The sequence below is a fragment of the Desmodus rotundus genome, chromosome 7, assembly GCF_022682495.2.
Source record: "Desmodus rotundus isolate HL8 chromosome 7, HLdesRot8A.1, whole genome shotgun sequence".
In the NCBI taxonomy this organism is placed as follows: Eukaryota; Metazoa; Chordata; class Mammalia; order Chiroptera; family Phyllostomidae; genus Desmodus; species Desmodus rotundus.
In genome coordinates, this window is record NC_071393.1 from 6620585 (window position 1) to 6645164 (window position 24580).

General features: G+C 59.3%; 1 protein-coding gene across 4 annotated transcripts in view; it reads right to left on the bottom strand.

Annotated features, from left to right (window-relative positions):
• RBM19 (RNA binding motif protein 19) overlaps positions 1 to 24580 on the bottom strand; it is a 116944-nt gene that overhangs the window by 83341 nt on the left and 9023 nt on the right. For all 4 annotated transcript variants that reach the window (XM_024566792.4, XM_024566789.4, XM_024566793.4 and 1 more), the window contains exons 9-20: positions 22920 to 22991; positions 22353 to 22556; positions 20949 to 21079; positions 20073 to 20194; positions 19544 to 19640; positions 19079 to 19189; positions 16952 to 17152; positions 15638 to 15767; positions 7252 to 7424; positions 6767 to 6827; positions 5063 to 5142; positions 2479 to 2534 (exon numbers count right to left, since the gene is read on the bottom strand). In XM_024566792.4, coding sequence (XP_024422560.2) covers positions 2479 to 2534; positions 5063 to 5142; positions 6767 to 6827; positions 7252 to 7424; positions 15638 to 15767; positions 16952 to 17152; positions 19079 to 19189; positions 19544 to 19640; positions 20073 to 20194; positions 20949 to 21079; positions 22353 to 22556; positions 22920 to 22991 — 1438 coding nt within the window. The remainder of the gene's footprint in view (positions 1 to 2478; positions 2535 to 5062; positions 5143 to 6766; positions 6828 to 7251; positions 7425 to 15637; positions 15768 to 16951; positions 17153 to 19078; positions 19190 to 19543; positions 19641 to 20072; positions 20195 to 20948; positions 21080 to 22352; positions 22557 to 22919; positions 22992 to 24580) is intronic.

The window sequence follows — 24580 nt, forward strand, 5'->3', positions numbered from 1 at the left end:
TTTTCCAGATGCAGGAGGACCCTGACTTGCTGGACAGTGTGTGTCCACCCTCACCCGAGGGACACCACCCAGTTTCCTGCCGTGAATACAGGACAGGGGTGACAGGAGAAACCCTCAGCCAGAGGTCCAAGGCTGCCCCCAATGCAGCCCTACCTCCCCCCCCCCCACTGCTCCCCAGGGAGACCTCCCACTCTGTCCAAGCAGGGCGGCGTCACGCCCGGCTGCGAGCTAACAATATGGGAGCCCATGCCAACTCAGCCCCTAGGGTCTGTGCGGTCAGGGAACGTTACTTGGCCTCTTGCCTCAGTTTCCTCAACGACAGACAGGGTCCACCGTTAGTGCCAGGCTCATCACGTCGTCTGAGGGCCTGACAAGAGGGGACGTGTCGAGCACTGCACAGTGCCCCTGGCTGACAGGGACTGCTGCCACAGGGACCGCCGCCTCCTCAGAGGCCTCCCTCACTCTCTCTACTGCACAAGTGACCCTGGCTTTGTTTCTCTTCCGGGTGGCACGCATCATCACCTCGCAACCCATGACACGAAACGACGTTGCTAGCCTCTCCCTGTCCCTAGGGCCGTGCTGGGCAACAGTGCTCGCTAGCCCCACGCAGGCAGCGAAACCAAGTACAAATGAAATGAATTCAAAGTTCAGTTTCTCATTTGCCGGGGCAGCCGACCCCCAGGATGGTCCCCGTGGTCCCTGCCCCTTCGTGCTGGGGCCCATGTGTAGTGTGTGGGACGCACTGCATCGGAACAGGGCTGTGCAACCCACAGAAGACAGCTCAGCGATGGTATGCGACTTCTAAAACAAGCCGCGAGGGACGGGGCTGTGTCCCCCTGCCACTGCCTGTTGGACAGCTGGCTCGTTCCCTATCTCGCTCACTCTGGGCTGTCGCACTCTACGGAGAGGCGTGGGAGCTGAGGCCTCCTGCCCATGGCCACTCGAGGGCAACACCCAGGAAGCAGGCCACCAGCCACACCCAAGCCTTCCGATAAGACTGCAGTCCAGGCCAACGTCCTGAGTGTAGCCCGGGGAGCGACCTGGAGATGGAGCTGCCGGCTACACTGCTCCCGGACCCCTGGCCCACGGGAACTCTGAGATGGTAAATGCTGCTGCTTCAGGCTGTGGCGTTCAGGGCACTTCGTTAGGCAGCAGACAGTCAGCACGGTGCCACTTGCCAGTTCCAAGTGTGCACGTACCGTGTGTGCGCAGGCAGCGTCCCTACTGGACGGCACGGCTGTGGAACAGCACAGGTGGTCCCCATCACTGCAGAGGGGCTTATCGAACACGCCCCCCACAGGTCAGCCCCACAAGGAACCCGGTCCCCAGCATCCGGGGAGGGCGTCTGGCGCGCAGCTGGCTTTCTAGGGTCTTGGTTACAAAAGAGCGACGCACGAGCGCTGGCTAGGAATGAGGGTATGCGAGGTGCCTCCGGCCCGGCTCCCTGGGACTGGGGGACAGCAAAGAAAGATCGCCACCACGGCCAAGTGCTCGGGCAGAGGCTTGACACCAACCTCTGGCCGTCACATTTTCATTTCCAGGCACAGTCACCCACCCAAGGTCACCCGGCTCCTGGACCAGAACCCAAGGCCGCAGGGCTCCAAGCCTGGGCACCCCCATTCGATTTCTAGGGCACCTGGGCGGACCACACCAGAGGGGGCCGAGGCTGGGTTCTCAAGCAGCGTTGAAAACGGAGAGAGAAGGAAGAAATAGGTCAGCTCACTGGCAGCTCATCTGCTCAAGGACCACACAAGTGAGCAAGTGGCAGGAAAGTACCGAATAAATATCTTCAAGTGGCTGCAGGACGGCTAGCAGTGGCCGCTTCATCACCTGAGGCAGGTAGATGATAATGACAATGGTAGTAACACCTCGCACGGAGCATGCATTCTGTGCTGGGCACCGTTTGAAGCGCCTCACGTATATTAGCTCATGGAGATACACGCACAGGCGGAGATGTCAGGGCAAAACTAAGACTCTGGAAAAAAGCTCACTCCTCCAAGACGCTGGGCATTGGGCAATCGGCCTGTCGCCAGTCTCCACCTTTAACACCTACTGAGTCTCCTTCAAATTAGCCGGAGGCCGCTCCGGGCACTGCTGACCAGCACCACAGGAGAGAGCCCCAGAGAGCCGAACACCTGGTTTGCTAGCTTCTGCTGGCCCGGCCAGTGCTGGCACGCTGCAAGTCTTCCTTGGTTTATGCGCACGGCCCAGATGAGTGGGGCTTGCTTGTCTGTCCTGCCTGCGTCCCTTTTATTATAATATCCATGCGTCACACGTTTATCGAAACACTGGCCCAGTCCCAGTTCATCAGGGAAGTGGTGTTGGGTTGGCAGACGAGACACCGCCTTACTTAGGAAGAGGGGCTGGGCGAGAGGATGGTAGCGGGCTGTGAGATGCCCCTCGGGGCGGCAACACCAGAGCAGAAAGGGCCGGCTCAGATCCAGGCAAAGAGGCAAAGAGAGGGCATTGAAGACTCACTTAGTGGCTCGTTCCGAGATCCTCACTTCCAGCTTGTGGCTGTCAACGACGTGGCCCTAAAAGACAAGACAACACAGCCTGTCCCTCTGCTCTCCTCGAAATCCTCGCCCATACCCCTGCCCCTCCCCAGAGTCAGCCGAGTGAGGGGGTCGCAGCTTCGGAGGGGGCACTGACTCTCACCAGGAGGAGGGGTTAGCTAGAGTCCAGGACAGAGTGGCTTTTCCTGGAAACGGCTCATGCGGAGCCCGGGCAGCAGCTGGTGGTCACGGAGACCCAGCCCTCCAGTGTCCTCTCGAGCCACGAGTGGGCCTTGACCTTTATGCCACTCGAGGGGCACAGAATTTTCCACTGTTTATCAGCGTTCTCAGGCCAGGCACGCCCCTTTGGGCTGGCTTGCAGATAGTCCAGTGTAGTTTGTATGCTCTTAAAAATAAACTCCCAATCACAGTGGAGCTGCACCTAAGCTAGGCTCTCACGTCAGTCCCTTGAGGCAAAACTGGCGTATGAGCAAAATTACCCTCAAAAATCCCTTAAATCGCCTATGAAATACAGCACGCACCGTCTGCAGGAGCGGTTCTCCAGGGCAATGTGCTCGTGTGGGTGCGCAACGCGAGGAACTGAAGACGATGCTGTGCAGAGCAGAACCCTGCGGGACCCCGACTCGCGTGGGGAAAGACGGGCTGCGGAGTGCGTGGAGCCAAAAGCCAGTAAGTGAGTACATCTCACGGCCACGGGGGACTCCCAGCGCCTCTCAGAAAACCGCAGCCCACAAGAACCCCAGAGAGGACCTGGTGTCTGTCTGTGAGGCCCGCCTTCCCACGAGGCGCTCGCTGGCTGACACTGAGCCGTGGCTGGCCCTTCAGACAGGGCAAGCGTGCCAGGCTTCACTCTGGGTAGGCCTGCCCCTCACTTACACTGACCGCCCGGCCCCATGGGCCCTGAGCTTGGGAGCTGGGTGCAGAGAGAGAGCCTCTCAAACTAAAGGCACAGCAGAGGCCACCTCGTCCCCATCGTCCTACACAAACCTGAGCCAGCAGCCCTTGGTGGAGCTGCCTTGAGTCAAGGGGAAGGTCAAAATTCTGCTGAAACAACTGTATTGGTCAAGTGCCCGGTTACGGTTTTGATGAAGCCCAAGGCCTTTCCCTTCACCAGGAAGCTCTCCTGGGACAGAGTCAGTCACCTGGAGGCTCCTACAAATAAGCGAAGCTCCCCAGGGTGGTGGCCCTGCCTGGGCCCCCTTCCCGCCAAGTGCAGCCCAGCCCCACTGGGCACGGCGCACCTCTCAGAGAGGCAACGAGAGCTGGGGGTTGTGCGCAGCCTGGCTTGTACGCTTCGCCCTACTCACGCTGTTTGACCTTCACACTGCCTGGCCTCCTGCCACACACACACAGACCCGTGGAGTTCTGAATGTGACGTAAAAGGGTCCCTGGACCTGCCGAAGGCCTCCATGGACTCAGGGTTCAGAAGCCTGTTCTAGAGACACCATCGTGAGCACCTAGCTTGTTCTGGGTCACCTCTCCTGCAGAACGGGACAGGCCAGTGACAGCAGGGAGCAAGGGGGTCTACAGAAAGAAGAGGTGCCTGAGAAGGCACGGATCCTTGTCCCCTGCCACGGACGGGCCTGGGGGTGTGGGGCCTCAGGGGACGGGTGCTGAGGGCAGTTTCAAGCCAAGGCCTGGCTCCCTGTGGGGTGCAAACCCCAGGTCATTCTGCTCCCTGCAGCCCCAGCTCCCCTCCTGCTATGGAGGACCCTGACGTGCCCCGCACTCTGGGCCGAGCAGCAGGGCACTGCTCCTCTCTCCGTTGGCACAGGACTGTGCGTCCACGTCTAAACCCCTCTGAGCCCAGCCCCTCCTCCCGCCGCCACGGCCTCCACCCTGGCCCAGGCCATCATCCCCTCCTGCTTGGGTGACTCAGTGGTCTCCCTCCTGCCTCCTGTGATCCACTCTCCACACAGTAGCTGGAGCCTGTCCTGAGGCAGAAATCAGATATGTCCCCAATGTGCTGCAAGCCTCTGAGGACACCTCACTGCCCCCACACCTGCCTCCCACACTGTCCCTGCCCGCACTGGCCTCTTCCTGCTCCTCAAACATAGCAGCTCCCTCCTGCCTTGGCGTCCCTGCCTCAGGCCCTTTGCACGTGCTGTCCCTACTTCCCGGATGGCTCTACTCCCAGGCCTCTGTGTTGCTGACTCCATCCGGTTAAGCAGGTGTCAGCTGAACTGCCAGCTCCTCAGAGAAGTCACACAACCTAAAGCTGTCCGCCCCATCACAGTGCCCGGTTTGTCTCCGTCCGAGCACGTCGTGGCCTTGTGTGTTTACTTGCAGGCCCTCCCCACCGGCGTGCCCAGACCTAGCACAGAGCCCAGCACACGCCAGACCCTTGATGAGGAGGTGCGGCTTAAACGAATGCATCACAGTGACTCTGGGGTGCGGAGGAAGCTTCCTGATTTTCCTTGGGCCCCAGTGCCCTAGAGAAAGCTCGGCCTTATCAGTGTTCCCACTCCATATCGGAGGGTTGACGGGACCCCCGCCCCAGCGCCCGCCACGTGACTGCGGGGGCCCCACCTGAGAAGCCCCTTTACCTGGAGCTGCTTGAGTGCTTTCTGGGCCTGCTCAGGCTTCCTGTACTCCACGAAGCCAAACCCCATGGACAGCAGCGCTCCTGGAGGGGAGAGGGGTGCGGAGGAAATTGAAGAGTGAGCACAAAGCCAAGTGCAAGGGCTCTGATGTGCCCTGGCCCTCGGCTTCATATCCTCGTTCCTTCAGACCGCTCTTCATTCCCCAAAATATTTCAGCTCCCGGGCTTGCCATTTATTACTAGTCATCTCGAAGAATCAACCAATGAGGTTATATAGCCACCACCTGAGGCCCGGCTGACTATTAATTAACAGATGATTGACGTGATAATTAACTTCATAATAGAATTCCGCCTTTGGGAGGGAGAGGGAACTAACGGGGATGACCATCGCCATGACAAGTGACAAAACCTCCACCTGGGCAGTGCCCCGCTGCCTCCCATGCAGAATGCGTAAGGTGAGCATGTGCGTGAAAGGCACACGCAGGGAGGCTAACGCCCCGCAGGTACTTCCCGCCATCCGCACGCATGCGCTTGCGGACCCGAAGTTGGGAGGGGGAGGGGACGGCATTGTCCGCACCAGTCTGGTTCCCCAGTTCCAGGTGGTGAGGAGCAAGAGTTCAGAGAGCGGGGGTATCTCGAAGATGTATCAGGAACGTTGGCTTCCCGACTCTGAAGTCGTATACTTGGGGGCAGGGAAGCGTTTACAGGGCTTGCACACGAGTAAGACCTCTGGTGGCCCCTTGTCCTTTCGACACAAAATGGGATGCTGCCTCCCTGAGCACCTCACACCCATTTACTACCCTTATTCTCCACTCTTTCCCAGAGACGAACTCGAGGGCTGGCTCAAGTCTGACGGGTCCAAGTGAGGCTCAAGCTTTGCTCCCTGGGCCTCACTCGGGGTCCCCATCTCTGTCTCCTGACTTGTCTGTGAGCACTGAGCCACCCATGGGGACCTGCCTGCGTGCAGGCCCACTCACAAGAACCGGCAGGGAGAACCCCCAGGCGCTGCCCAAACACAGCTCTGGGCCAGGGAGCTGAGACTCAGAGCTGCTGGCTGACAAGCAGTGCCACCGTGTGGCGACTTTAAATATTCGTTCTTCAGTGAAAGTTTGAAAACACGCTCCTTGGGAGACCCAAGGTGCTGAGGGTCGCTGGAGTCTGTGCGAGCGTGACATTTAAGAAGCGCATTAGGAAGCACACTAGTCAAGTTCAAAGCCGCATCACTGACACTGGGCACTCTCTGCCCTTCTGCCCTGGGAGGCTGACCCCCTGTGAAAGCTCTCCCTGGGCTCCCTGGCCTGGCCTCCCTGGCCTGGCCTCCCAAAGGGCTGGGCCACGGGGCAGCCGGGATCTGAGATGGGTGGGTGAGGGGAGAGACTGGGACCCTGGCTCCTTCCATAGGGTGTGGTTCTGGCAGTGCCGGGGTCCAACTCACGCCCTCAGCTCCTGCTGGTGGCCCTTCTTCTGTGGCTCTAGTCACACCATTTCCCTCCCTGCTGCCCTCTGGGCTTATGGAGAAAGGGCATTCTCTCCCGTGACCCTCTGCCTGACAGCCCCGTGGGCCCCTCGGCGCAGCCCCCTGCCCCTTCGGCAGGGCCGGCTGAGTGAGCGTTGGGTCTGGCTGTGGCCCACACAGCTCCAGCCCCACCCATAGCCACCCAGTTCCCACAGCCCCGCTTCGCCCCAGTGGCACTTTCACAGAGAATACCTGCTTTGTTCTTCTTCCTGGAGATGGAGCAGCTCTTCACTGCACCCACTTTGGAGAACACCTGGAAGAGAGTGTCAACACGGGTTGCCAGCGGTTCCCGGCCGATCCTGCAGCCATGCAGCCGCCGCAGGCGTGACTTTGAGGACAGGGCTGTGCCCGCCACCGCAGACTCCGATGGGCTGTGCTTTCTAAGCACGGGACACTACCACTGACTGTAACCTTTGCAGGACGCGCACTCCTGAGACATCCCGACACGTCCCTCCGTGTGCGTGGGTGTGTACCCCACCCCCAGGCCGGTCTGGTGGCTGCGAGAGGTGTTCCTGGGTGAGGTGCCTGCAGGGCAGCCCGGCAGAGGTCAGCAGGTGGGGCTGGTGTTAAACTACACGTGACCACCAGGCGCGTCCACAGGCAGGACAAGCGTGGTGGCTGCGGGAGCCGGCCTCATTTCCCTTCCCTGCCCCCCGCCGCCTGGAGCCGGCACTCACCCCCTTCAGGGTCTCCTCGGTGGTGTCAAAGTTCAGATTTTTAATAAACAGAGTGCACCCAGGAAGGCTCTCCTCCTCCTCCTCCTCCTCCTCTTCTTCTTCCACCTTTGATGAAGAGGCATCTGCTCCTCCTTCTGTTGCCTTTGCAGGTTCCATAGTCTCACTGTCAGGCACTGGGTCCCCACCAAAAAAACCCAAAACCCAAAATCCATTAAATGACATCTACTCTGCCTAAGTCACAGAAGCTGCTAGATCAAGGGTTTTCTGCTGGGTGGGCCGCATCAGGACGGACACTGACTCCTAGCGTGGGCTGGGCTTTAGCAACTCCTGAGGGGGGAGGAGAGAGAGAGAGAGAGAGGAGGGGAGAGAGAGACTGTGCTGCCTCCTTCCTTCCTGTTTTGAAGAGAAGGGAATCTGGAATGCAGGCTGAAGACGACGACCCTTAAATTGGACCAGGTCACACTAACTTGAACTTCCAAACGAACTGCTGTGTGAACGAGTTTATGGAGCCCCAAACCTCAGCAAGTTTATTTTTTCTCAAAAAAAAAAAAATTCAAAAAAACCCCCCAACTTAATGAACTTTCAAATTAAAACGCGACTTTAAGACGTTTCAGAAATCAGAGAATGTGAGCAAAATGTAGAACATTCTCAACAACCCTTGAGACAGAGGGACGCTACATTCATTTTTGGTTTCCGACGCACACAGCTCCGGAGTGTCTTCACCTGCCTGTGACGGGTCGGATTCCGTCACGCACAACAGCGCACACTCGGGGAAACCACCCCCTGCGCGTGAGCAGGAGAGTGGGAAGGTCACGGGAATGCGACCACAGGCTGGAACGAGTGTAGTCACTACACGTGATGCTTCCTGAGTGTTTTCAACAACACGGACAAGTTCGCGGGCAGTCTGAGTTGCTAAACAGAGAAGGGTGCTCGTAACAACCAGGAGAAAAAGTAAGATATGAAACACCACACGACGTGACCGCCCTCCATTGTCCACGGGGAACCGGGAGAGGGTTCAAGACCACCCTGAGCCGCTCACAGACCTCCTCAGCAGGCCTGGAGAGACGCGCGCCGTGACAGCTCTTGTTCAGGAAAGAAGAACAGCAAATGTTTCGGCTGGTTCTATATTTGACGACCCTCATTCATATTTTAAGTTGCTCAAACAAACGTTCCGACTCTTCCTTGAGAAACTCACTTTCACGTGTTTACACTCTGCCCTCGACCGCAGACCTGGTGTGTACTTTGAACTAGTTACGATGGCAGCAGCCACTGTAACGTCCCACTTGCTCGCTAGCTCTGCACGGTGGGCTCGTTCCACTTACGCACAGTATTTTCGGGTTTGGTAACTTCCTTCCTATGACATATACTTTGCACTGGTAATATAAGTGGAATTAGGTAAAAATCAGCAAGTCTGTTGTTTTTGTAATGAAGCGACTTCTTCTGTTTCTCACACACACACACACACACACACACACACACACACACACACACACACACCCACCCACCCCAGAAGACAGGTAGGCTGGGCATACCACGCTCCTGGTTGTTTCTAAAGAAGGGGGCCACAGAGGGTCGTGGTTTCATCCTGCCCCCCCCCACCCCTGTAACCACCCCTGACTGTGAAGGAACACATTTCAGAAACAGGAATCAACGTGAACACATTTCAGTAACATGAAGCTAGCTGGACGTTAGCTGGGTGTGAAGCTGCCACTCGGAGCCTGGAGCCCTGGGGCTCGGTGTGAATGTCACCCGCGGGCGACTGGAGCCTCACGAGGACCCCCGAGGGGCCCTGCCGCTTGGAAACATGTTCAGTTCCATCAACCTCCCCAGTTTTCCCCAAGTCACATGACTGGGGCCAGGGACAGATGCCCCCTCCACACTCAAGCCTCTGAAGCTCCTCCCACATTCTCCAGGAAGTCAAACCCCTTCTCAAAGCAAAAGGCAGTCAGCAGGCTGTGCCGGCAAACCCCTCACCCGCTGGAGCAGGGTGGGCAACCCCACAGGCCCAGCCAGGCCACTCTGCATGCCGGCCCACTGCTGATGGGGACAGCCAGCCCTGGTCACGCTCTCACGCCTGCACTCAAAAGGCTCGACCTTCTGGGAAACCCAAGGTGCTGTGTGGGGTCCAAACCTGTCCCCACACTCATGCCCAGCACCCAAGCCTCTCCGTCCCCCACCCCCGCCCTTTCCGATGTAAGCCTACTGCTTGTGAGTCCCAGGGCGGTGCCAACGGATCTTTTGTGTCATAAAAGAGCCCTTTTAGCCCCAGTGGAACCGGCCATGGTGATGATATTTTCTGTGGAACATCAGCGGCAGAGGCAGCCCCCACCCCTCATGCTTTCCCCTCGGAGGTGCAGCCCGAACCCAGACTCTCTCCAGGACAAAAAGAGGGGATCCACACAAAGGTTCCTTTCCCGCAAACTTTACCCAAGAAGGGACTCCATGGTGTGTCCATCTGTACTCAAAACCCAGCTTTCAAAGCAAAGCAGGGAGCAAACAGCTACTAATTACTAAGGACGGGGAGCAAAGCTACGCAAAGTGGCTCGGACTTGAGGTTCCGAATGCGAACCTCAATGCAAATGAACACCGTGACCTTCAGCCACAACATCTCCAGCCCGGGCCGCCTTGCCTTGCCGTCCTGGAGATGAAAGAAGGGAGGGAGCTGATGAGACCCTACTGTGCCAGGCACGTGGCTCGACGCCTCAAGTTCACTATCTCGCTAATGACCACAGCAGCCACATCACCAGTGGGCGGCCCAGGGACACTCCTGGAGGCTGCTCTATCTGAACCCCAAGTCTCAGGCATCTTCAGGTTGTGACAGAGGTTCATCAGAAGACTAAAAAGTATCTTTTTAAAGAGCAAAGAACAGTGGGGATGACGGTGCCTGAGAGGGCTCACGCGGTTCAAGGGGGTGGCCCCTTCGTGACACCAGCCAGCTGCTGTCGTCACGTGGGAAGGTCAACCCAGGGCGGTCAGATGTTCATTGGCGACTACCTCGAGGGCACGCACACGGCTTCTGAAATAGGCGGTGGTCGCCGTGTGGTAACAAGCGGCCAATGAGGTCTCTGTGCTCGATCCCCCACTTCCGGCCACAGCACAGACTCTGGGCACAGACTGGTGACCCCTCCCTTGGCCTCTGCCAGGTCCCAGCATGGCACTCTCGGTGTGCGCAGCCTCACAGGACAACTCAGGGGAGCCCACCAGCTCTGACCACGGCCCATCCACTCCGCCCTGCCTCCCTGCCCCAGGAGCAGAGGCTCGTCTGCTGCCATGTGCTTGTTTCAAAGGCCATGGACAGGCACCTGCCAGGAAGGGCGGATGTCTGGGTTTGGGAACAGAGCTGAGCTGAGCCGACAGCACCCCAGAAAGAGACGCAGCCCCTCCTTCCCTGGAGGAAGAGCTGCCCTCAGCCTCAGCCCAGGAGGAAGGAGAGGGGACTGAGGGGCCGCCAGGACCTGTTCCCTACCTGGCGCACCTGCTTCCTCCTACTTCTAAAGGATCAGCCAACCCCCCGCGACTCCAGTGTGTGGGAGGGACATCTGACTGAGACCGAAGGCAACCGGGCTTGGCCTGGCCCCACAGCAGCACAGAGACTTCCGCTCTCTCCCAGCACCCGCCTCCCTGCACCTGCCACGCCCCGAGCTGGAGGACCAACAGGACGAGGGCACCACGGTCCTGAGATCTGCTGAGAAAAGGGGGGAGGGAAAACACAAGAAGCGGGCCCACAGACTGCAGGCAGGAGGCAGCGCACGACCTTGGAAGTGAGCGTGATCTGGCGGAGACACTACCACCTGTGTGTCCCCAAGCGACTGGCTTAACCACTGCCTCCCACCTAGAAAGTGGAGACACACACACACACAGCCTTGCCCTCCTCCGGGTTGTTCAGAAGTACAAGTGACTGCCATTCCACCCACGTGCCAGGACCCTGGTCCAAGACATCGCTGCTTCTAGTCTGGATGACATAGCGGCCTCCTCACTTTTCCCGGGCCTGCCAGCTCTTCCCACCTTGTCCCCCCACCCAGTCCAGCAGCACAGCCCTTTACTCTGCTGCTACAGCCCACCCTGCCACAGGGCCTTTGCACCTGCTGCCCCCGCCACCTCACTGACCCACTTCCTCATCTCCCATCTTCCCAGACCTGGCTTCTCATCAGGTCTCTGCTCAGATGTCCTTCCCTCAGAGCTCTCCCTGTCCTCCCTAGCACCAGGGGTCGCCAGGCATGGCCACTTGCCATCACATTCCCCTGGGGCCCACTCTTCAGAGCCCTTACCCTGATCTAAAACTACCTTGTCTGTGTTCCCCACCTAGAAAGGAAGCTCACTAAACGCCGGGGCCAGGTCTGCCTTAGCCAGCACTGTATCCCCATTACCTGGCTCCAAATACACGTGGACTGAGGACTGTGTCCAGCAGGTGCATGTGTCTGGAACACGGTTGGTGCTCTGCAGACGGCAGGCAGGTGCCTGAGAGTCATAGCTAAAGGCACAGACCTGAGAGGGTGGCTTTGAGTCACACATCCTGGCTCTCTCAGATGAGTGACCTTGTATAAGTCACTCACCCTCTCTGTGCTTCCTTCTTTCCACCTAAAAAAAAGGTGACGAAAAAAAAGGTGTCCATTTGTAGGACAATTACGAGGATGAACGGTGCCTGGGTCACCCCAACTGCCCACGCTGAGTGGCCAGGCCTTGAAAAATCCAGGGGGAAACATCAGAATCCTGGGCCCTGCAGATAGGATAGTTAGCCGAAGACTTGGTGGAGAGATCATGCAGCCCTCTTCCCCCTTCCCTGCAGGGTGGCCTGCCTGCTGCCAGCTTCTGAAAACAGCCAGCATCACACCGGAGTCCGGGGACCAAGCTCTTGCCAGCCACATCCCCAGGAAGAGCTTCGGCTCGCTGAGTGGCCAGGCCCCTCTGCGGCCCATGCCTGCGTCCAGAGAGGTGTGGAGAGGGCCAAGAAGCAAAGGTCATTATAAAAAGCCCTTTTGCTCCTGACCCCGAGTGGGGAGGCCGTAGAAAGACTAGAAAGAAAAAAACGAGGTATTGTAAAACCCAAACAGATGTTTGCCAACAAAATCACCAGGAACCAGCAGAAAGGGAAGAAGAAAGGAAGGAAGCAGGGCTGGGCCCAGGGGTGGGGAGAGGTGGGCTGAGGGAGGCTGGGGAGAAGGCGCTTCCACCCGCAGTTAGCACAATAACACCCAGTCACGCATTGCCGCATGGGGCCTTATTATAATCAGGTGGCAGAATTTAGCCCCCCCCCCCCCCCCCCCCCCCCGGCTCCGAGCGGAAGGCTGACGGCAGACTGTTATCGGCTGCGAGCAGCTTTTCAGGGCCTGCCCCCACTCGGAGCCCTTTATCTGGAGGTGAGGGTCTCGGTGGTGGGGAGATAAAACACATGGCCCCTCCCTCAGGACTGGTACAGCTCTGCCTGCAGAAGGCGGGGGGGGGGGGGGGGGGGGGGGGGGTGAACAAAACGCTCTGTCCACACCCCCCCTGCTCGCCTTCCTCTGCGGAGAAAACCCAGGGCGAGGGGTGGGTGGAGTCCTGTGCAGTGGGGATGGGGATCTGCAGAAGCTTTGAGAACAATGTGGAGGCCGGGCGTGGGGGAGGAGCGGGTGACAGGGAGCAGCGCAGAGGACAGAGGGGACTGTGTACGATGTACGTGTTAGAAAAAGAACAGAAAGGGCAATAAGAGTCCCCACAGACGAGTTCTGGGGGAACTCAGCTGATGACAACGTGGGACCAGGAGGGGCTAGACACCAGCACAGAAGCAGCAGGAGATCTGGACCTACGTGCTGGAATGGTGCCCCCCACCCCACGACCACTCCAGGGCCGCCTTGTGGGAGCCACGGCAGGACCCTGGACAGCGGCCCCGCGAGGCAGGGCCTCCTGGGACCAGTCTCTCTGGGATGCTCTTGATACATCAACCTGGGGACAGGGGGCGGGCTGGGCAGCTGTCCAACCTCAGAGCAGGGGACACTATCACTGCAAAGCCTCCAGTCTGTCCCCAGGGCCACCATCTGTTACCACTGTGACATCTCAGCTGTCCCCAAACAGCCCCACCTGCCCCCTGCCATGTGGGAGCTTGTGGGGAAGAAGAATATGTCATGACCTCGTGGTGACATCGGCTTAGCGGGTGGCAGGAAACAGGTGCTCACGGCAGAGGAAGGGGGGTCACAGGCAGCCCTGCACTGGACAGAGGCAGGTATGGGCACCAGGCCCTTTGCACAGACGCAGAAACGAAGCCTCCGAGAAGGCGGCAGCTGGGCCAGCCACAGAGCTAGGAGAGGATGTCAAGGCAGCTAGTGATTTCCCAGGAGCTCAGAGCCACACGTTCTGAGGAAGCCGAAGTGCGCAGCGCAGGGCCCAGCAGGGAGTAAGTGCTGCTTCTGCCCATGGGCTTGCTCAGCACCCACCTACAGCTCTCCTACTGGGCGCCGGGCACTTTTCCAGGGGTTGGGGTACAACAGTGAGCAAGCAGATGGGGCACTGGCCTTGTGGACGGGACATTCTAGCAGGGGAGTCAGGCAGACAGACCCTGAGGAAATGAACCACCCAGGATGTATTTCCTAGAAGTGACAAGCATCTGAAACAGAATTAAGGGTAAGGTGACGGGGGGGACATTGGTTGGTACTCACTGTGACAATTATTGGCATTGATAGGGTTACCATCACAGGTCAGGCTCTGAGCCTGGCCTATCAACGGAGAACCAACCTTCCAATGTCACTAAGCTCCTACTACGCGCTAGAGGCCTGGCTCCCACCTTTCACAGATGTAGGGAGGGGTGAAAAAACCCCTCTCCCTGCACTTGTCCGCCCCCCCGACACACAGTAGGGCAGCTCCTCCGTGCCTGGGGCCACATCTCACGGGGGCGACAGGCGCTCTCTGCCCTCATGGTTCCCCGTCTGGCAGAGATGGCCGTTACGGAAAACAAGCAAGTAAAATAAAGTGTGACCAAAGTGTTCCAGAGGAACAGAGTGGAGGGAGGGAGGGAGGCAGCAACACGGGCCCGTGAGCGTGGCCCCGTGCAGCAGTGGCCCACGGGGGCACCGTGTCCTTCCGAAGCAGGCCTCTGTGGTGATGGGGGTCCAGGGCCCCTACTCCTGCCAAATCTCTGTGCTTTGAAAGAGCACTATGCTTTTGGTCAGGTTCAAGTCCAACAAGGGGCATGAACGCTGAGGGAGCTGATGGCTTGGAGGTGATGGTCACTTAGGACAAACCACAGTGACACAGAGGACTCTCTGACAGGAGCAGGGTTAGAAGGAGACCCCAATCCAACCCCTGACACAACTAACCCACCAACGGGCTCAGGAGGGGGTCGGCAAGGTTTCCACCGACAACCGGGCCCTCCAACGACCACACGACCACAGACACTGTCAGAGCCCCAAGGGGCACAGGCTGAATCATCTTCCCCATGATGGGAACCGGATGTCCAGACCAGGGCTCCCCATGCCCTGGATGGCCAGGGCCAGTTCTGAAGGCTTTACCGACGCAGGGTGACAAGGAGAGACGCGGACAGTAAGGAGGTCTGTGGATAGTGAGGTCTATTCAGTTACAGGACCGCTCTTTAACCTGGGAATTTTACCACCACCTTCCATTTTGCTGGTAAACACCTTTTTTAAAATAAGAGCAATGGAGATGGTAGATAGAAGAGTTATTTTTTTTTAATTCTTACTCTAATAAACTAGTAAGTAGAGGGAAGGGGGAGGGATGTCACTGATGAGCAAAATCTTAGCCCCCAGTTAAAAGGCCTATCACAGCCCTTTAAAAACCTTTCCTAAAGGTGTTGAATTCTAAGATGCAGTCGTGGTCCCCAGACCAAGTGTTCTCCCCTGGGGGCTGGCCTACCCCCTAAGTGGCGTTTGGGAATATGGGGGGTGGTTCAGGTTACCACTGTCTGTAGGGGCACCCGACACTTCGGTGGGGTGCAGGAAGGTGAGGCATCTCAGTCTGCGGAACAGTCTCAATGAGAACGAACCGTCCCCACTGCCCACAGCACCCCTTCCCTCCCCTTTCCTGCCTTTGCAGCCCCTGGACGCCAGAGGGTGCTGGGCCACGTCAAGGACGCTGCAGAATAACCCTCACCCAGGAGGCATGGGGTGCGGTGTGAAATAAGGCCGCTTTCCCTTGCTGTGTTCTGAGTCCCTAATGATAGATTCCAGTTTTCTTTCCCACCTCACTACCTCTAACCCGCAAGCTAGAAAGCTGACTGCCTCACGCTGCTCCCATCAATTTCATGCTCTTTCACCTGCCTGTGAAATCCAGGGGTTTGGCACCCACTTGTCTCCAGGATGAATAAAGAACTTCAAACCGAATAAATATTCACTGTGGCCCCACCCCCAGTCCTTCCCCCGCTGTCCCAGGACACCCTGATCCCAGACTAGGCTCTCACCCGTCTCTGGCTCCGCTGTGTCCTTTTCTGCAGGCTCCACAGGTGTGTCTTGGGCTCCTTTCTTCTGCAGGGCTGAGCTGGAGAAGACGCCCACTGGAGCCCACTCCAGATACAGGGGGACATGGTGGAACTGCAGGGACAGGGGCAGGGAGGACTCAGTGCCTGACACAGATGAAGAGCCTGAAGTTCAAAGAGTATGAGCGACTCAGCCCGGACTGGAGCCAGCAGGGAGAGCACAGCCCAGAACCCTTTGCGCTGCGGCTCAGGGCTCGGGAGAGGCCGAGCATTGCTGTCACTGGATACATTTGTGTCCCCTGTGATTTCTCTAACCACAGTGTGAATGGGGTGTGGGGTTGGGGGGACAGAACCAGGGATGAAATGCAGCTCTCCTGCAGGAAGTGCAGAAGGGCCACTAGAGACCGTGCCCCCCCACCCGACACTCAGGCCATGCGGTGCAAATGTGCGTGCACCACTTTCAAAGTTCTTTCAAAGGGGGAGACTCTGAGTAAAGCCACAAACCACAAGTGCCTGTAAGCAGAAACCACCTGCAGTAGGTTAAAAGGTGGCCCCCAAGAGACATGTCCACATCCTGACCGTATTTGGGGGGGGGGCGGGGAGAGGGTCTTTGCAAATGTCATTAGGTGAAGGATCTTAAATGAGATCATCCAGGTTATGTGGGTGGGCCCCAGGTCCAGAGACAGAAACTGAGAAAAGGCAAAGGCACACGAGACAGGCAGAGATGGGATTGCTGCAGCCACAGGCCGAGGACGCCTGGTGCCACCCGGAGCGGGAAGAGGCGAGGAAGGAGCCTCCCCTGCGCCCTCCCTGCCGAGGACACCTTGACGTCAGCCCTCCCGCCTCCAGAAGGGCGAGGGGAGGCATTTCCGCTGCTCTAAGCCACGAGTTTGGGGCAGCTCGCCATGGCGGCCACAGGACCCTAAACATCAACGTGTGTGTGTACACGTTCGTTTTCTCTTCTCACCCAGAAGCAGGAGGCAGCCCACCTGCAGCGCTGACCTCCAAACTGTCGCAGGTACAAGATGCCAGAGCACCAAGAACGCTGGGTCCGCTCACGGGGGCACAGAGAGCCCAGGAGACCAGAGGCAGGCAGGGTGCCAAGGCTGCTTCCTGGGGGCGGTTCTGAGGTGCCCTCTCACACTCTCCCACCCAGGTGCTCTCAGTGGGGCATAAACCCGCGATTGGGACAGAGACCATGGTTTTTAAGCCGGGCTCCTACAGGCCAGGCCTGCACTGAGACCGTCTCTATAGCGGCTTGGTTCACGCCCTCCGGGAAGCAGGCCTGGGCAGCCCTACCTTGGAATAGGCCAGGTGCCTGAAGGCCTTGCGGGCCTCCAGGGGCTCCAGGAACTCCACGATGGCGGTGATGCCACCCTCGGGCAGCAGCACGCGGCCCAGGCTGCCGAACCGGCCAAAGATCTCCTGCAGCTCGGCCGCCAAGGTGCCTGCTGGCAGGTTCTTTGCCAGAATCACGGTTTTGCTTCGCTCTGCAGCGGCCTGTAAGGGTGGAGAGGAACACACTTGGAACAACGGGAGGGAGGGTCCCCAGTCCCTGACACCAGCACTGACCAGTGGCTGACTCCAGACCAGGTGCCCCTTTGGAAACGTCCGTCGTCAGGCACTTCAAAAGCGGGCCCAGGAGATGCCACTGTCTCAGGCATGTGGCTCCACCGGTAAGAGGGGGCTCCATGGAATGGGTAAGGATGAGGGCTCCAGAGTGGACCCCCTGGGTCAAGTCCTGACCCCCCACTGGTGCCCCTGCAGCCCCTGGTGGGCCTTCCAGAGTGCTCTGCCCAGACCGGTGACTGTGACTCGGTGCTGAAGGCCCTTTCTGGCCACTGCAGACCGCCTGCTACCACACATGGCAGGCAACAGGTGCCAGGAGCAGCCCCAGGCTCACAGGAGCTGGTGCACCCCGGGCCTTTGGGGTAATCCTGCAGGTGGCCCAACGTGGGACTCAGGCTGCCACTATACATGGACTGTCCTAAGCCCGCCCTGCACTTGTCTCCTGCCTCCTGCTCAGCCTTTCTCACCACTGTCCTCTGCCCAGTCCACTACTTACCCTTGCATCTGCCCCAGTGTCTGCTTTTGGAAGAACCCAAACCAAGGCGCTAGCTATCTGGCCTCAAGGAAGGTGCTGAGCTAGGCCTTGGCCCTGCCTGGCCCCAGGGCCGCCCAGGAGCAGGGTGCAATAGCCGCACACATACAGGCAGAGGGCGCACACAGCAGAAGCTCTGTGTGTGCACGACTGTTTTACTGAAAGAGTAACACTGGTGGCGTAGAAAGAGAGTCAAAAAGTGGACAAATTCCGGTAGAAGGATCCCCTGGCATTGAGTCTCAGCTTGGCCACGGATCTAAGCTGAAACCCTGGGCCAACTGCTTTCCCTGTGGGCCACCGTTTGCTCCTCTGCAAAATGGGCTAACAGTACCCCCAGCCTGCGGGCCTCACAGGGTGGCCTTGAGGACGGAGTGAGGCCAGCAGTGTGGCAGCGCCTGCAGGTGGGAAGGGCTGGGCACCCGTGGGCGCTTTAGGTGTAATGGTTCGGGGCGTGGACTCTGGGGCCTGATTTTCAGCCCAGCTCCACCCTGCTGGCTGTGTGACCCAGACACGTGGCTTCACTCTGTGACCGCAGTGCCTTCTGGACCACGGGACCACAACAGGGCTGCCCTTCCGCAGCTGTGGTGAGAGTGACTCGGGGGAAGGAGGAGGGTGTGTTGGTGTGTCTGACTAAACGTTAGCTACTGATGTAGCTGCGTACCATCCGTCCACCCACCCACCTACCTCGGATCCGTCACCCCACTTCCCACTACTCACCCACCCGTCTACCCTGTGTACCCTTTAAGGGGAAATCTGAGACTGGCCAGTCTGAGGGGGAGCCGTTTGGGAGCCAGACGCTGAGACCGAGACCAGGCTCCTGCCACAGACTCTGTGGGACTGTTACGTCACCTCCCCCTCTCTCTGGGCCTCTGCTTCCTGTCTGCAAGATGAAGAGGAGGACCTTCTAGGCTTGAACAACCATAAACCTAAGAAGAACCCCCACCTGGTGGAGCGTGAACATGTGGAGGTGCCGACTTCTCCCCTGCTTGGTTTGGGGAAGGTCTCACGCTCCAGACAGACAACAGGTGCTCTCGGTGAGGAGCTGGTGGGGGGAACGATGGCACGTTCGCCCCTGCCCTGGGTTTGTGTGAAGGAACCGTGGGTTACGAGGGAGCCCTCTTGCACGTGGCCCCCGAGAGACACCATCCGGGTCAGATGGGCCCCTTGTCTCAGCCCACGTGATTTCCTCATTTTCTTCAGAGACTAAAGTTAACGATGATCGTCACCCTTGCAGGCTGATCCTGAAACCCAACGGCACACCCCTGACCTGAAAGCTCGCCAGGGCCCGGGGGCCTGAGCAGCTGAGCCGGGCTGTATGAACCCACCTGGCTGAAGGAATCCAGACTGACCCCGTTGTCGATGAGGAAGCGCCGTACTTCTTGGACTAGCTGGGTCTCCCCGAGGGCCACCCGCACGGCCACGCTGCCCTTGGTCTCCTGTGGGATGAGGGACAGGGAGAGGCCATATTGGCTGTTGGGCAGGTGATTAGCCAGCCCTCCCAACTCCCAGCAGCCTGGGCAGGAGCCTTGCATGGAGAGGACCCATCGGCGCACCTCGCCGACCCTGCTGAGGTGCCGGCTCTGGCTCCCGCGTCTCTCACTGTAAGTCAAGGGCCCCAGGCCCCTCTCCGGCGTGCCCTTCCCCCTCCCTCCACTCCGGTCACCCGGGCCTCTCTGCTGCTCCACCCAGACACCAAGCTCACCCCCACCCCAGCACAGTGCCCCCTCCCTGCTCTCTGCCCCCTTGTGGTTGGCCCAGAGATGGGGACATCGGACGGGCTGCTCACTCACATGGTCGAACACTTGGCTCTTGGTGGCACTGTACTTCTGTGCGATGGCGTCGGCCACCGCATTGGGGCCCATGAACAGTGTGTTCCAGTTGTGAGAGCTGCGAGGCAGAGGCATAGCAGGGGCATCAGACCATGGCTCAGTGACAGGAATAGTGAGGTTACCACCTGCTGTTCTAAGCCCCAAAGCCGCCTCCTCCCCACAACTTGCCTGGGTGGGCCAAGCACCCAGGGCCTGAGGACAAGGACAGCAACAGTGGTATTAATAACGCCTGACATTTGTTAAGCACCTACTCTGTGCCAGGGACTAAGTGCTCTGCCTACGTCAACTCATTTAACCTCAGAACACCACACAACTGAGGCACCACGATGACGCCCCGTTGTGCAGACAAGGAAGCTGGGCTCAGCAAGGTTACAAGCGAGAGCCTGACCCCACCCACTGCAAGGCACCAGCGCACCGGGCAGCTGGGAAAGCGCGGGGCGAGGGCAGCGGGAGCCTGGGTCAGGCTCAGAGGCGAGTCCTGGGGAAGCACCTGGAGCTGTTGGCTTTGTCTTTGGCCTCTTTTTTCTTCTTGTAGGAGGATGATCCCGGGGTGCTGGCATCCTCGCTGGCCTCCTTCCTGATGGTGGATGGTAACACGTGGAGCATCCTGCCCTGGAGCGGGACGAGCAGGAGGGGTGAAGGGAGGAAGGGGCAGCACGCTGGCCTCTCCAGGAGTAGGCTGCACCCTGTGCTGAAATCCCCGTCGGAAGACGTGGCCTTAGGCCGAACAACCACACGTTTACCCTCGATCCAGAATGGGGACCTGGCCCCGTGACACAGGGGCCTGACACTGGGGAGGAGGCCATTTGTCACAGCCTCATGAAGGAAACTGGTCAGTTTGTAAGTGCCGCCCGCAGCACCGCCACCCCACTCAGGCCTGGGCCCCATCCTGCCCCTGCGCGGAGGTCTGGCCCAGGGACCACAGAGAAGTCAGCGAACCATGAAGGAAGGAATGAGAAACGGGGAGGGAGGAGAGGCGGCCTCAGCGGGAGGATGTGCACTAAGCACCTTACTCAGACACACGAGGCCTTACATTCCACCGTGGCCATTTAATGGGACTGCGCCAAATTACTTCCTTCCTTCCTCGTTCCTCTTCCAAATCCTTTCTTTCTCAGACAGAGAACGTATTCTTTCATTTAGCAAATGCTCTCTGAGTGCCTACTACATGCTAGGCGCTGTCCGAGGTGCTGACAGATCAGTGCAACCAGGGCAGACCCTGCCGCAAGGAGCTCTACCCTCTATGGGCTTCACACGCCACTGGGTGTGCTTTCTTACAAACGTGGGGTGTGCACACACATGCCCACACGCACACAGCCTCTGCCCGTCACCTGGGCCCTGCAGCACCCCACCAGCCCGGAGCGGTCACCTGGAACACCTGCCCGTCCACCTCCGCGTAGGCCTTCACGGCGTGCTCGGGGAACATGAAGGTGACGAAGGCAAAGCCCTTGGGTTTCTTGGTCAGGCTGTCGATGGGGTAATGCAGCTCGGACAGGGGCCCTGCGGACAGGCGAGCGTCAGTGTCCTGCAGGCCGAGATGGGCTGCACGCTCGGCACTCAACAGGGGACGGGCTATAATGGCGAGAGCGCTGCGCTGCTGCTCTGGGCCAGCCTGCGGAAGGACGTGGCCGGAGGCGGCAGTGAGGCTGCTTCACGAGGCAAGCGTGTCCTTTCACAGCGCTTTACGAGTCTGCCCTGGGAGCAGAGGTGCTGGGGCTGGATCCTGCCCCCACCACCTACTTGTGCAGCCTTGGGAGGTTACCAGCCTTCAGGTGCCTCAGTCTTCTCACCTGTAAAGTGGCATCTCAAGAGCACCTTGCTCATAGGGCAGCTGGGAGGGCCAATCGCATGAATGCGAGAAGCCTACTGAACAGTGCCTGCTGTTAGTGCCCTAGACGTGTTTCCTCTCATTGCACTCAAGTTCAAGTTCACCTTCCTGAATCCGTGTCTGCTCTGAACCTGGGTGTGACGTGCAGGCTATTGATCCTGTCCCTGTGCAGCCAGCCCTGCTATAAACGTCACACTGGCCTGGGGGAAGGGTCCAGGACAGCAGTAATCACGGCCTGAGAGGTCACACCAATTTGCCTGAAGGCAGAGTCCTATTCAGGGCCTCTCTGTCCCCACGACAGGCACTCATCCACCCTATGATCCTCCACGACCCAGAGCCGGCCCCTGAATAAAAGTGGGAGACCCTCTGGGGGATGCCGGAAGCATCAAGACCTCACTGTCGTTTTAAACCCTAACTTCCTTCCCTTCTACAGCCACGATTGTACAAATACACCCTGTGTAACCAGTTAAGCTACGGGTCTTCAAGTTCATGTCCTGTGAAGTAACAATAGCAACAATGACTAGAGGACAAATAACCCCCGCTACCACATGTGTTCGGATGCTCAGATTGGGGAGCAAGGCCATTTAGACCAAGGAGCACGGTCATGTTCGCACCCACGCAGGTACTGGGCTTCTAATACTGAGGCAAGGGCTCGGGCAGCAAGGGGCGTAGCAGAAAAGCACACCGGAGCCCGGCGGTCCTGGGTTCAGAGGGAGAGCTCAGAGAGCGTGGGTGCAGGCAGCAAAAGGTGCTGGTAACGTGACCGACTGCTTCGAGCTTGCTACGTACGTCACATTGGAATTCTCACAGCAGCTCAGGGACCATCAGCCCCATTTTATGGATGAAAAAACCAAGGTGGGAGGGGAAGGCCATTAGCCCAAGGTTGAAGCTGAGGGAGGCGACGGGCTGTGGGTGTACGCCCCCCCCCCCAGGGTCGCGCCCTACCGAATTTGGAGAAGAGCTGCTCCAGATCCTCCTCGGTGCTGGTGTAGGGCAGGTTTCGCACAAAGAGCCTCCCGGAGTCCGCCAGGTCCTCCTCCTCCTCGTTCTCCCCTAGTGTCCGGCCTTGCCAGGGTTTGGCACTAGTCTTCAGGGTCCCCTTGGCTATGGGGACATTCTGCTCCCTGAACACCTCGATGTAGCGGCCCCCTGCAAGGGGAGAGGGGTCAGGGCTCCAGGGGCAGGCCCGGAGCTCGCCAGGGACTCCGTGCTGGCTGCTCAGGCCTGGTGGGGGCTGCTGGGCCTCCTCCAAGCCCAAGCCCCTCCTGCTCTACTTTTCGTCGCTGGGCCATTGGATTCCTTCCCCTCTCCCCCTGTATGTCGGCCCACTGTAACTCAAGGCACAAGGGCAGGGAATTTGGTCTGTTCTGCTCCCTGCCGCCTCCCTGGTGCCTAGACAGGGCCCGGCACACAGCAGACCAAGACACACAGCAGACCAAGACGTATGGAGCACGCAGCTGAGTAAACGGACCCCTGCCACCGCGCAGACTGGCATGGGTGCGCTGTCCTTACCCATGTATTCTCTGTTGCATTTCAAAGCTTTCTTCACTTCCTCCTCGCTGCTGAAATCCACGAAGACGTACCCTGAGGAAGGACAATGACGAAGGTCAGATCGCAGGTCCTGTGGACATGCAGTCTCCCACGCCGAGCTAGGTGTTGGGGAGAGTCTGAGCAGGAAGTGGGGGAAATCTCTGTTTGCCTGTTCTCCAAATGCAAGGCATCCCCACACTGCCCCCCCATGGCCGGCCAAGTCTCCCTCTGCAGGAGCGTCGGACCCCGGGCCCCGTTTCACCAGGATGCCACCGGAGCGCGGGTTTCAGAAACACAAGCCTCTCTGCCTCCCTCCTGCCCCCCCCCCCCCCACAGGTCTGCTCTAGGGGAGACGGGCCTGCGGTGGTGGTGCCGTGACCCGGCTCAGCACCGGAGGGGCTCTCTCCACTGCTACTCTGCCCACGAGCCTGAGGCTCTGACACACACAGAGGCAGGCACAGGGAGCCACCTCCATCCTCGACCTCCTGGGGCCTGGCCCTGCAGGCGACGTTCCTCTGCCTCCCCAGAGTGCAGTGACATGCCGCAGGCCTGCCCAAAGCTGGCAGGAGGCGGTGCTGTGATGTGGGCCACCCCCAGGGGCTTGGTCTCTACCACAAGGCTGTTCAGGTTCTCCCCCCTGGGTTCCTCCCTCCCCTCCGCTCCCGCACCCAGAGGCCTCGCCTGCCCCATAAGCACCTGTCACTCTCTTCCCTCCCCTTCAACCCCCTGCAGCCACAGCTGGGCCCTGCCCACCACTCATCCTCTGCAGGAGGGACTGCAAAAGCCCCCCGCCCAGCCCACTTGCCTCCTGTGGGCCCTGCTCAGGCCAGGGGCCACTCTGAATATGACCATGGCCTCCCCTTGCTTTAAGCCCCCAGGGGACCCCTTCTCACGGGCCCTGCACGGTGGGCAGGGCACTGGTGCTCGGAGAAGAGCCGGGCAGGAGGTACAGGAACCTGGAGGCGACAGGACCAGACCGAGAGCAGGAGCCCTTTCTTCCCTGGCACTGGCCCCCGCTGATCCCGGCTGCCCCAGCCCGTGCCAGCATCTTCTTGCTGAGGCCGGCCTGCGTGCCCAGCGCTGCCCGGAGAGCCTAGGTGTGGCTGTCTGAGCAGAGCCAACTCTACAGCTGCGTGTCCTGTACCACTGGCCTGGCCCGCAAGAGCCACAGGCAGGCTCCCACCCCTCCAAGCTCAGACCCTTCCTTCCAGCATGTCCCCTGCCCCAGAGCAGCCAGACCCAGGGCTCCGAAGCCCAGGCGGTGAGTGGGCTGACTCCCCCGAGTGGGGCTGAGAGAGGGCAGTGAGGGGAGACGGCACTCATTCTGGGCAGCTCAGAGTGGCGCCTGTCAGGACCATAGCCCAGGGGCTTTGCTCAGCGAGCCCCAGGATTGGGCCCGTCTGTTGAAAGCAACAGGTGAGCCTGCTGGCGTACATCCGTGTGGGCCAAGGGGGAGGCGGGGAGGCGAGAGAAGCAGGGAGGACCACACACCAGGCCGCCAGAGGCCAGGATGAGAGGTAGACCCCCAGCCCGGCAGTCTAACCAAGCCACAGAACCACAGACAGGACAAGAACAGCTGCCCTCCCCGTGTCTCCCCAGTTCGGCCGCCCCAGCCTCCACTGTCCCCTGCTGCCGCGCCAGCG